We start from the raw sequence: 12303 nt of genomic DNA on the forward strand, positions 1-12303 counted from the left end.
ACGCAGAAATTAAAACCCCAACGAGATAATGACCATAATAAACGAATCAAGTCGTGTGACCACCCGGATAAAGTTGGGTATAATATGATGGTAATAGTGTCATGACCGGTAAAGGAGAAGCAAATGCAAACATCATGTAACGGTGAAGGAAACTTTTGATGTCCCCTGCTTATATGTCGACGATGGATCCCGGAAAAAACAGGCGTGTGTTATCATCATGACTTTGACTGTCCTGGGCGGATTATTGGCTTCTGGGGGGTTGCCCTCTTTTTGCCAATGACAAGTCCTTCATCTTCCGAGTCATCACCAGACTCTTCTTCGTCATCACAATAGTAGCGACATTCATCATCTTCTGCGGGGCGCGGAGGACAGGGATGCCGGGCTTTGACTGTTTCACCAGTACGAAGGATGGAAGGAACCTGAACGGCCGATTCGGCATCCTTCTCCTTGAAGCCACTCTCACCAGAGAGAGATGATGCTCCTGACACCACGGATGGTATACTGGGGTGAGAAGTGCTCTGGGACATGCCGCTAGTATACTCATCGATTGACGAAGAGGAGATTGTAGCTGCCGATGGCGGCGACGTCGTCAGCCCCCCTGACAGAGGATCGCCAGAGGATTGGTCGTTCGACGAGTCTAAGACCTGCGGGTGGTTCTCGATACGCGAGCCCAGGTAGTCACCGCAGCAGGGCTCACTGTCGCCACGAGCACTGCTGTCTGCATCACCAACGGGCCCGAGGTCGCTCCTCCGCTTCCGTAGCAGGGCCTCCTTAGTCATGTGGAATGGCTCTGCAGAATGCTTGCCTGGAAGCTGGTGAGATTTGTTCCGCCGATGGCTGGAAGTCCTAGCAAGGGAGCCATCAGGAGGAGTCAGGAGCGGCTCCTCATTTGACAACAAGTTGCAATTCTGCATTTGACCAACAGCGGAGGCAACACTCAAAGCCAAGCTGGGCTCGGAATGACGGTCACCTTCCAAGGATGCGGTCTCGCCCGAGACAGAACGGTCGGAGCGCCAATCCCCAGGCTGAAGGCCCCTTGCAAGCCGACGGCTCGCGCCACCAAAAAGCCCACCGAGGTTCGTGGTGCCGGACGGTTCAACACGGACAGGGGTACCAGCACGCTGAGGTACTGTTCCTCTTTTGGGGTCGGAGGGTTTCACGGTCTTGGCAGATTCGGCAGTAGACAAGGTGGATGTTGTGCGCTCGGGAGGATCTGGGCGCGTAGATTGATCCTGCACTGGCATGGAATCGGACGAAGCGAAGTAAGATGGCTGATCTTCTCGGCCTACGGGGCTTGCCGTGACACTCTGCGAAAGGGGATGCTCGCCTTCCCGAGACAACCGGAGAGAACGAGGAAATTCTTCATCTCCCCTAAGGCTGTGCCGCCGATTATCCCAGAGGTACTTCCCAAAAGCAGTGCTGCTTGTAGTTGACGATGATTCGACCGAAGGAGAATTGCTGGGAGTCCGCTTGCGGCTATCCTTCTCTTTTGACCTTCCAGTCAAATAGTTAGACCACTTAGCAACGTTGGATCGCACGCGCTGAATGAATGGTACTTTGCTGACAGCACTAGTCACCTCTTCGGTGGAAACTTCGATTCTCTTTCCCTTGCTTTGATAGCCCGGGTCGGTCTCTTCCACCCATGCTCTCGGGTTAGGGAGGCCATGCAGAACCCAAGGATGGTGTTTGATCTCCTTCACGGTGATCCGTTTGACCGGATCCTTGGTCAGCAGCCGCTTCAGCAGATCATACAATTCGTCATCAATGTCCTCGTACACCAGCTCGTCTTCCATCCGTTTGCTGCCGTCACTGTAGCGAGGCCATTGGCCGACGGTGTCAGGATCATCTTCCACGGGTTTTAATCGCTTTCGGGGAATGAAGACTTCCTTTCGCACAATAGTCTGGAACATGCTGTATTCGTCATCGGAAACGAATGGTAGGCGCCCGAAGATCATGCCGTAGAGGGTAACGCCCAGAGACCAAACATCAATAGCGCCGGTGATCCGAGGGGCGGCGCCGAGCACGTCCACGAAATCCTCGCCCGTATAGCACAACTCAGGAGCATAAAAGGCCGGTGTCCCGACCGTCTTGGACAGCTCGCGGGCATCATCCAACTCGGTGGCATCCGTCTCCTCCACCTGTTCTTCTTCCTCGTCTCTAATGGGTCGTCCCAAGTACGAGACACCAAAATCCGAGATTTTCACACGATAGTTGCTGGTGACAAGAAGATTTGCAGGTTTGATATCTCGATGGATGATGCCTTGGTAGTGAAGATATTCCAGACCTAGCAACGAATCACGGAAGGCGTTACGCGCTTCATTGAAAGTCAAGCAAGGCACATAGGACATGTCGTCATCATCGGTGAACCACTCTGGTTCAGAAGGTGCATAACCGAAGCTGCTCGACGCGGTGCTGAACCGTCTTTCAAAAGGGTAGTCCGCATAGGCGCCGTACATGCTGCCTTCTACTGCAGCCAGCGCCGACTCCTGGCCCGACGCATAAGAATGACTCGGAGAGGACTGGGCATCATCGGTGCTCACCATAGATCGGCTGGGGACACGCGCAACCATGGGTTCGCCCCCCAGATCCTCCTCGTCTGACTCCGCACCATGCTCCAGACTCCAGGCAGGAATCGGAGCTTCTTGCGCATACGCTGCCTGTGCTTGGCGTCGTTCACGTGCCTTCTCACGCTGCCGACGAAGATGCTGGGCTGTCCTCACGTACTGTTGACTTTCTTCCATGAAGGACGGTGTATCGGGAATGCCCGCCTTTTCACGCTCCAGCCGGCGCTTATCAACGTGAACAATCTCCCGCAGCCCACGCCTGCGCCAAATTATCTCTCCGTTTTCCACATACTCGAGGACTATATAGACCTTTTGCCGATTCGGATCATCAATGACTTCTAACAGGCTGACGACGTTAGGGTGCCGTGCCTTTTTCAGGATGGCGACCTCTTTTTTGACTTTATCCTCAGGATTACCGAGTTTTCCGAGGCGGCGACGCTTTGAATAACGCTGAACGATCTTGATTGCAACCTTTTGCCGCGTCGTAACATGGCGGCCGAGCTTCACCTTTCCATGTTCACCACGGCCAAGCTCCTCAAGGATCTCATACTGATTGATGAGCTTGTTTCCGGTCACGAGATCTCGATCCACCTCAGCCGTATGGGTCCTGTCACCAAAATGGTCAGTCAACAGCTCCATGATGTTTGGCAGGACGAAAAAAAAGAATTAATAATCAAAAATAAAAAGAAAAGAAAAGAAGATGCATAAAGGGTTTCCGCAACCGGTGGCACGTCGGACTTACTCTTTAGGAGGCTGGAGATGGGTGGGATGAAGATAGGGACTGCTAATACGACCTTCATCGTCGGACGCGAAGGGAGGCGTCGAGCGAGGACTTCTGACAGAGAATAGGCCCGGGCTAGAGATGGGGGTATTGCCCGCCGTGCGTGAGGGGCGCGACGGAGCGAACTTGGCTGCCTCAGTCCGGGTCGGGTAGGAGCTTCGGGTGCGTAGAAACGGAGGTTGGTAGGTGGGGTGAATTTGGGACTGGAGGACGGCATAGGATTGGTCGGGATAGACGGGGTAGTCTGCGGAATGAGTCTCAGAGGGGCCCATGTGGGCGACCCTCCGAGAGGAAATGGAGCTCCGGCCGATAGCGCTATGATCTGACCGCGCATCGACGACGGTGTCCTCGTTCAATGCCTGAAGCGAGCTCGAAGAAGTACGAGTGGAGGGAGACCTGGAAGTACTGGACGAATGGTACAGGTGGGGAAACGGGTGTCGAAGAGACGTTTGCCCATCTGAGAAATCGCCCTGCAGGGGAAGCTTCGCATTTGGTGGCTTGGTGACGGTCTGCTTCATGTCGGCCTCCATCGGTGCCGGTAACGGGGAATCCTCGATAGACTTGTCCGAACTTCGCCTGCGAACATGGTCTAAAGTCTGGCCATTCCGGGCAGCCAAAGCGATGGGCTCCTCCAGGCCAGGAATCGAAGGCGGACGGTCCATTTTCATGTCTTGAATCAGCGAACTCTTTCCGAGTTACAACTGGGCATCCTCTCCTTCCTAGGCCTTATTTTCCGGGGTTCCGTCTGACGTCCCCGTCCGTACAATATAGATTTCTTCTCCGGTCCGGTTGAACTTCCCATAGAACCGCTTAATTCAGGGCGAGCTGACGTGGAGCTCGGAGGGTGCGCACGAGTGGACCGGCATTACTCTCGGAGCTCGACTCGGAACGGCGTATAGGCAGGCATGCAGATTGACCTGAGGGATGAACCGTGTGCCGGACAACGGTGATAGTGAGACCGGGAGAAGTCGAGCGACCGAATTGCTACAGCGCCAGGATGCAGCTGATGGTCGTTTGTTGCGCCCGGAGACGTGAGGGTGGAACGAGGTTGGGCCGGAGATGGTCGCAGATCGGTCGGAGAAGAGACCCTTTAGGATAGGGCAGGACCAGAGCCAAGAGAGTGTCTAAGTATAGTAACAGAAAGACACGACGGTGTAATAACCGCTATATAGCAAGGGGGGGGGCCCGTCCAAAGGCGAGAGAAGACAGCTAAGAAAAAGAGAAAGAAAGTGCAAATAATTATACTGGCGACGAAGCGAATTAGAACAGGAAAAAAAAATGGTAGAAGGAAGAAAGAAAAACGGAAAAAGAAAAAGGAGGGGTAGGTATTCGTAAGTATTGAAAAGTAGAAAGATGGAAAGAGATTAGGGAAGAAGAGGAGAAGTGGAGCGAAGTGGAAGAGAAAAGAGGAAGAGGGAGGATAGGAGGAATCAAGGGGAGGTGATGGGGGGGAGATGTTTTAGAAAAGGAAAAGGGACGGAGATGGAGAGGGAGAGAGAGGAAGAGGGAGAGGAAGGAGGAGAGGAACCGCTGCGATGGCGGTTCGTCAGTAATGAATAATGATTAGAGGAAGAACGGCAGGTGGTGGTGGTTCACGGCGGTGGTGGCAGAGGGTCGTCGGGTCAGGCTTTTGTCAGGCGGCGGCGGCTTCTTCTTGCCTTTGGGGGTGGGGGAGAGAGTGACCAGAGGGACTCTCTCTGAGCGAGAATTCTTGAGGGAGAGAACAGCAAAAGGGAGGGAGGGGATCTCGATACGTAGCAAGAAGAACAGCACAGCGCAAACTGCCAGTACTTACCAATGGTGACTGGTAATGGTTTACAATACCCCAATAATACCTAGTCCGAACTAGATGGACAGCGACTTGGCAACTCCGATCCAGGAGGATGTGATGATACTAAATAATGACGGGGGAGTGAAACCAGAATACCGTAGGATACTAGGTACCATACTCCGTACGGCGTACCGACCTGCCCGTCGAAGGGGGACCGATGGAAACGTACCTAGATTATTCTGGATCCATCACCCAATAGCCGGTCGGTGGGGATGTTGAGTCCCTCTTCCCGTTGTGCACGAGCATCATAATGCAATTCAACCCTGATACAATCCCCTAGTGCTCCTCCCGGGAAGATAATCTCATGGATGATCCAATGTCGATTGCATTGATCTCTTATTCCTTCATTTTTCACTAATTGATTGTGGTAGCTATAATGGTGGATAATAAGAACAGTAGCCAGCCAGTAAAGGCCTTGAACCAGGCCTTCTCGGCCGGCCATCCGGCCTTCCTTGGCGGTGGTTGGGACCTCCCCCCCAAGCCCATGGGCACCTTTCCCGTACGAACTTTAGCGTCCTTACCGGCAACGGGAGAGGATCCTCTTTAGCTATCTAATTCTATTATCTAGTATCTCCATCGGGAGGGGGCAAAATGGATGCTGCATCTTAGGCTGAATTCCACTTTAGCTTGGTTCATCCTCAAGTATGAGAACCTAAGACGCGTGTCAACTATCCATGAGGCCATTGACCGTCCAGGATTTGACTGCATGAGGTACACTTGGATTACTGTGTCTTCCAAACTCCTCGCAATTCAACTATTTGGTAAAGTAGTATTCAAGAGACAAGGGAAGTTTAAGATACGAAGAAAATAAGTTTTGACAGTAAACGCCAAGGGAAAAAGAATTAAGGGAAAAAAAAAAAGTGAAAAGTGAAAACACTTTTTAGCCTGTGGCGTCAGTTCTGTTCTCTGTATCTTGTCTTACGTAGAGGACTATTTCTCCGGCCAGTTTGTCAACGGGTCATTGGCCCTTCTCCGCCCCTTGCTGTTCCCGTCATCCTATCGCAACTGTTCGCCGTGCCTGAACGGATCCTTCGTGTCACCGAACCTGAATATGGGTGTTCGCCCAATACCTACTGCTACTTTGTCTACTGTGTATACGTCCATCATCAGCTCCTACATAATATGATCTATAGTTATGTCCAGCAATCGGTCATTGCTTGTAAAGGTAATCTGGGTGTCGTCACTGACACCTGTCACTCTGGCCGGCCAGCGCGACCGGTATCGATCTGGATCTGCTTGTTCCGTGGATCCAACGATGTCTATCACCAACTCACTTTCGCCCCATCCAGAGTCGTCCGTTCTAGTATCTTCCAGGTCTCTAATTACTCTCCCTCTCTGTCTCTCTTTCTCTCTCTCCCTTAGCCGTGTCTCACAGGCTGAGCGTCATGATACAGTAGTGGTTAGGAGGGCACTGACCACCATGTAATTTGGATCGACGGATTTCGGAGCGACCCTGCTTCCCTGGCACCTATCTAAGCCCGTATAGGCCGCCAGCGTTCAACCTACTGTATGTCGATAATGTTTGACTGCGGCCACACCCTCCAATAGGCTCCCGAGGCCTACTCTTTTAGCTCCGCGCGGAGAGCTTGGACAAGGAGGTCTGTGTTCTCCCCGAGTTCAGTCTACCAGCAGCCACACGAGCACTTCAGGGGGAGCCGATGTTGGGTGCTTTCCTGATGAGGCAGGAGAGAGGCCGACGAAGGCAGAGAATCTCGTAGAAGAACGGTGGGGAGCTCTTGATAGAATTTCTATCAATCCATAAAGCACCGGTCGCTCCACTTTGCGCAAGGCCTCGGTCGGTCTTTAGCTTGGGTATACCTGGCGACCATCCCTGGATCTGAAACGAATGGTTATCCATCCCAGGGTTCACTGGTATACAAACGGCCTGGAGACGGGCGCACGGCCATTAGTGGCATGGCTCAAAGGTGACCCAGTTCTGGTCAGGAGAATCCCCAACCATCTTGCGAGTTGAACATCACTAGTCCATCAGAGACGGGAGGTCATCGAATCAATCTCTGCCTCTGATTTGCTCATGCATAGCAGCCTGACTCGTCCCCACGAGGAGTGGCTGCTTTAGCGGCAATCCGCCTTTTCCACCTGCTCTGGCATGGAAAGCCGTGCCATCATTGCCGGATTGAGCGTAACTTGCTTCTTTGGAGAAGGCCCCTAATGCTCTACTGGATGAATCTCTCTTCACACTTGAGGACAGTACCGTGTCACTGTTGGCCAGCAAGCGCTCTCCCGAAGATCGGCTTTCGCGAGAGGCGGGGAGGAGGGGAATGCTTGGACCGACCACTGGACGCATGGCGATACTACTCTCGATGGATACCTCAGCTTAGACTGGTCTCAGGCTGACCTAGTATGCAATCCACGGGAGCGTTTTATTGGATGGTGGCCTGCAGTGCGGGCATGCATCTGCATTCTTGCATTCTCATCGGGCTCCTCAGATTCCATTTGGTCAGTGGCCCGTACCGACGTCATCGGGGCCCAACGCCGACGAGCCACACGTAGGACGCCCCTGAGTAGCGTCTCTTCCAGTGTCTCAAGGAGCACGGCGCGAATATTTCTCGGATCAAGATAGACATGCCGTTTCTTGGCATGTCATATACGCAATGCACGCCGCCTTATGGGGGTTTGCCTTCCGCATACTTTGGTATATCCGGTGCGGTTGGTGGCCTACCGAGTGCTATTCATCAATCACTGCTTGAATGGTCACTTTGACGCGTCGTTGTGCACTAGATCAGCCCGTCGATCTGCGTCGAATGCTGTCGTTTGGCTCGACCATCGCCAAGTGCCTAGGGGGCCACTGATTGGGAGGGGTAGACTAGTCCAGTGGTGACTAGTTACTTACTTGAGCGGCCGGGAGCAATGTCGCGCTACATCCCGCGACAGGGGTACATTTCCCACCTCGACCCTGATTGAAAGCCATGCCTCGTGGGCGCTGGGCTTTGCGCTCCGTATCGCCCGTTTATTGATCTTGGTGGAGACGAGGTGCAGCTGTTGGTCCGTTCGCCCGTTCCCCAGACCTCGACTTCGTTTCCGCGCGGGGTACAAGGCTTTTTGCTTAGCAGCTCAGCCCATACTGGGTTCTGATGCCGCTCTTGTGGGCATGTACAGGCCGTGGGGGTTATAGAGACGCATGAAATCTATGTACTACTCCGTCGATCTCGTGGCTGGTGGATGCGCGGATCGAAGTCTACCCAGGGATCTCCGGTGTCATATTCAACTAGCTCGGCGATACTGCGAGTTCTCGCATGTCCACTTACTGGAAGGATTGGTGTGCGTCAGCTTTGTTTCTTTGTGGGGATGCTGCCGGGGTTGATTGTTTTTATGCGGTGTCTCCTCTCAGGTATTGTTGTTGCCCTCTTGGAAATGGCTCACGGGCGTCGCTTGGACTTGCAGTTGTATGTCTTTTGAGGTTCCTTTATTGCAGGCTGCTTTGATGCTCCACTGTTTGCCCTTATCATCGTGTGGTCGGGCTAGAAAGGTGCTTTGTATCATTGATTAACGAATGGTCTTTTGCTTGCTATTGGGTCACTGGAGTGGCGCACTGTGTATTTTGTTGGGAGTTGGTGAAGGGTGGCTACAGATACGTAGTAGGCCATGGGGCCCTGATACCCTGCTGTAATCCAAACACCGGATATATATATCCGGGATCAGAATGTCGAGACAGGACACAGTAGTATGATAATAACTGGTGATACCACTGGGAGTCCATAAGAGATAATAGTATACACGACAGACAATTACAGACCAAAACAGAAACAAGAAAATACAGGGCAACCGACCTAGAAAGATATACAATACTATAACCCAGAATTAGTGCACTAACATGCCATCTTCTCACACTAGCATCACTAGTTAGTTCAAACAATCCGCAGGAATGATAAAACATGCACGGTATATACCAAATACCTGTTGCCTCTATCACAACAACAGGTGCTGTGGTCTAGTGGTATGACGTCACGTTGTGGCCGTGCCAGCCCCGGTTCGATTCCGGGCAGCGCCAATACGAAATAACTTTCTTTTTTTCCTCCCCAAATCTCCCATCAGTTTTGCTTTTTCTTTTTCTCCATAGTGAACCACACAACTCTATCTTTATCTAGATACCACTACTGACAACTCCATATCTCCATCGTTCATCACACATACATACAGCTTCAATACAACCAACGCCAAACAATTTAATGCCCCCCTAGTGTCAACCCCGCAGCCCCCCTAGATAGATTAGACCAGTATAGATAGATAGTAGATATAGATAAAACCTATCCCGTCTCACTAACAACCAACTACGTATACAGTCCAGTAGACAGTAAGTCCAGTAGTTAGTTTAGTTACATTACCCATCCTTAATTCCTAATCGAGAAACTTGCATATCCGAGCACCCCTTTCCCCCTCCCCGGAGGCATCAGTAATAGTGATTGGTTCTGGCACTCGCTACCAAGCTTTCTAGGTCCTTGATGACGGAAGAGGGGGGAGAGAGAAGGATAGGGTAAAGGAGTGGAGGCATAGCCGGATGTCGGATGTTATGCTCGTATGTATGTATGTATGTATGTTTTGTGTAGCTCACCGTATGGAAACTAGTCTGCCAAGTATACTACTACTAACCAGTAGGTTGAATGTGTAACTCACTTGTTGTTTGTTTATCTGTAAGTAACTAGTATCCACTTAGGTGTGTAGTGATAGGGATGTTGGTTGGTTGGCTGGTTGGCTGGTTGGCTGGCTGGCTTGGCTGGCTTGGTTTAGCTTGCAGATGATCGGGTGTTTGGCTGTGTCTGGTATGTGTGTATGCTGCGTAGGAGGGGGAAGGTTAAATGGAGTAGATAAAACTAGTTGTGATATGGGTGTAGTGGACAAAACTATAGCAGGGTAAGTTGGTATGTTGGTGGTTGCACCACCCACAACACCCCAGTTAAGGGTATTTTGAATCATGTATTATCGGCTTGACCTCTAAAACCATACATACATATACTAGGACATCCTAGGCTCAAGTAGATGCGGAGTGAACAGCTCCTTCTCCCACCTCCCCCACTGCATACCACCAAATCAGGTATTTTAAAACGGAACTAAAATAGATACGAGTCTTGCACATCGAATTCAACCAAGTATATGAATACGAATATGAATATAGTATTATGAGACATGAGGGGGTTGGGTGTAACTCTACCTGGTTACCTATACCAAGCCACTGCTATAGAATTCTCCGTTTGTAAATAACATGTGGTGGCACGGTATCGGTCGTGCTTGTTACCCGGATAGGAAACTGATAAGACTGGGCTGTATCTGGCATGATGAGATATGTATATGTGTATTTGCTTATACCTCGGATAAAAAGTAGTATGCAGTAGGATAAGTTCGGAGAGGCCAGCAGGGTTCCTTCCAAGAGTGCTGCAACTACTTAGTAGTGGTAGTGGGTGAGGTTATAGATTGTGGCGCTTTCAAATCATTAAATCGCTTGCGCCATTCGTGGAAGATGTATCGCGGTTGGTCGGTCATCACAAGCTCTCTGCTGAGTTGCATTCACTGTACATGACTCAGGGGTTGATATATCCATGGCACTTTCGATAAGCATCCAGCTTGACTGGGATCAATTAACCGGAGGTGACGGTGACATGAGAGGCCTATCTAGCTAGCTAGCTAGCTATCCGATCCGATTTCGGGTCATTGAAGAGTCGAAGCGAAGTCGCAATCAGTCTACATATGACAGCGCCACATTCCGGGTAGGTCGGTCAGCCGTCCGGTGCTTGCCAATTGGGAGATCATGTCGGGCCAGGTGCCCTTGATGCTTTGTCGCGCCGATCCGTGGTTGTCCATTAGCTGGTGTATGGTCCGGTGAGTTCCATACCACAGGCTTTGTTTGCTTGCAGCTCGGCCATAGTTCAGATGAGGGAGGGGAATGTTAATACTTTGCGATAGTAGAGATGTACGTACTGCAGGGAAATATCTCAACATTGGAAGTCCTTTACCCGGATAACGCCATCTGATAGACCATGTTCATCTCATCCAATGGCATCAAAGCTCTCATGCACGCAGCGTGATAGATGCGACGCCACATTGAGCGGAGTGAAGGGCAGTCGGTAAAGGCTGATCTGTATGGATCAAATCAGGTATATTCATGTACACATCGCAAGCAATCATGATTGGCTGGGTTGATTCTGATGCACAAACGGACGGGCGTATGCAGCAGAGGCGGTAGCTTAATGTCCGTCAAGCAGGTACACATGTAGTGCTGCCTAGATAGGTTTGATACAGCCAAGCTGCACATACTAGGGCCAGCCGATCATCCAAGTAGGTGTGCGTACAGCCAGTAGGATGTCGATGCAGTGAAAGGCCGAGTATACCCAGTTGCCACACCCTGCGCTTCTGTTCGGTCAGATTTGCGAAGAGTATCGTGGTTCATACGACATACAGGAAAGTCTCGGTTAGAGGAGGCCAAAGATCCAACCCTGTAAACCGAATACTCACTCTTCATAGGCATTTGTTTTACAGCAAGCTCTCAGGTGACCGGATAACGCTTCCCATCTGCACCTAACCCAACAAGTCGCTTGCAGCGCTGACCCCCCTCATGAGGCTACTGAACCAGCAAAGTGCAGAGACCTAGTATGCTACTGACCTTGGCATGCCCTGTGGCGTCCAAGCAGAGATGTTGTTCCAAGCAGGAGCTCGGGAGCATACCTCTGGCTCGGACCCATGAAGTTTGGCTACGAGGTCAGATGGCAACATGCAATCCCGAGTTGTAATAGACTTTCTCGTCCCCCAAGCCCGAACCGAGTGTTTCCGAGATAGCCTGGTCTTGGCTTGATCTACATGTATTGCTATTGGTTTCAGCGAGACAAATCATCGCATTAACCATGCAGGCGAACTGTCACGGCCGGGGGGAAAAAGGAATGTAGCTGATCGCCAACATCAACATCAACCGCACCAAGGGGGGCTGGGCTACTGTTCGATTGGCTCACCGGCATGATCAACGCCGCCACCTTTGAGCCTTTTCCGATATATTTGTTTTGCTTTACGTCGCAGATGAGTTCTGGTTAGTGTTCGAGTGTCTGGCGGGGCTGCTTGGAGGCAGTTGCATATCAGACCGCGGCCTGAGCGGGCTTAAGGAGATTCGCGGGATATTCAGTCCG

At 51.4% G+C, this 12303-nt stretch overlaps 1 protein-coding gene and 1 non-coding gene across 2 annotated transcripts; one reads left to right on the forward strand and one right to left on the reverse strand.

Moving 5' to 3' along the window:
- Nucleotides 1-215: 215 nt before the first annotated feature.
- ASPBRDRAFT_128881 (putative serine/threonine protein kinase) lies at nt 216-4013 on the reverse strand (the record flags this gene model as incomplete). Its single annotated transcript, XM_067618098.1, has 2 exons — nt 216-3171; nt 3307-4013. The coding sequence occupies 2 exons, from the start codon at nt 4011-4013 to the stop codon at nt 216-218; spliced, it is 3663 nt and encodes a 1220-aa protein (XP_067477972.1).
- A 5101-nt stretch (nt 4014-9114) lies between these two features.
- ASPBRDRAFT_t174 lies at nt 9115-9185 on the forward strand. The gene has a single exon. It is a non-coding gene; the product is annotated as a tRNA-His (tRNA).
- The last annotated feature ends 3118 nt before the right edge of the window (nt 9186-12303 follow it).

Source organism: Aspergillus brasiliensis (assembly GCF_001889945.1).
Source record: "Aspergillus brasiliensis CBS 101740 unplaced genomic scaffold ASPBRscaffold_8, whole genome shotgun sequence".
Classification (NCBI taxonomy): Eukaryota; Fungi; Ascomycota; class Eurotiomycetes; order Eurotiales; family Aspergillaceae; genus Aspergillus; species Aspergillus brasiliensis.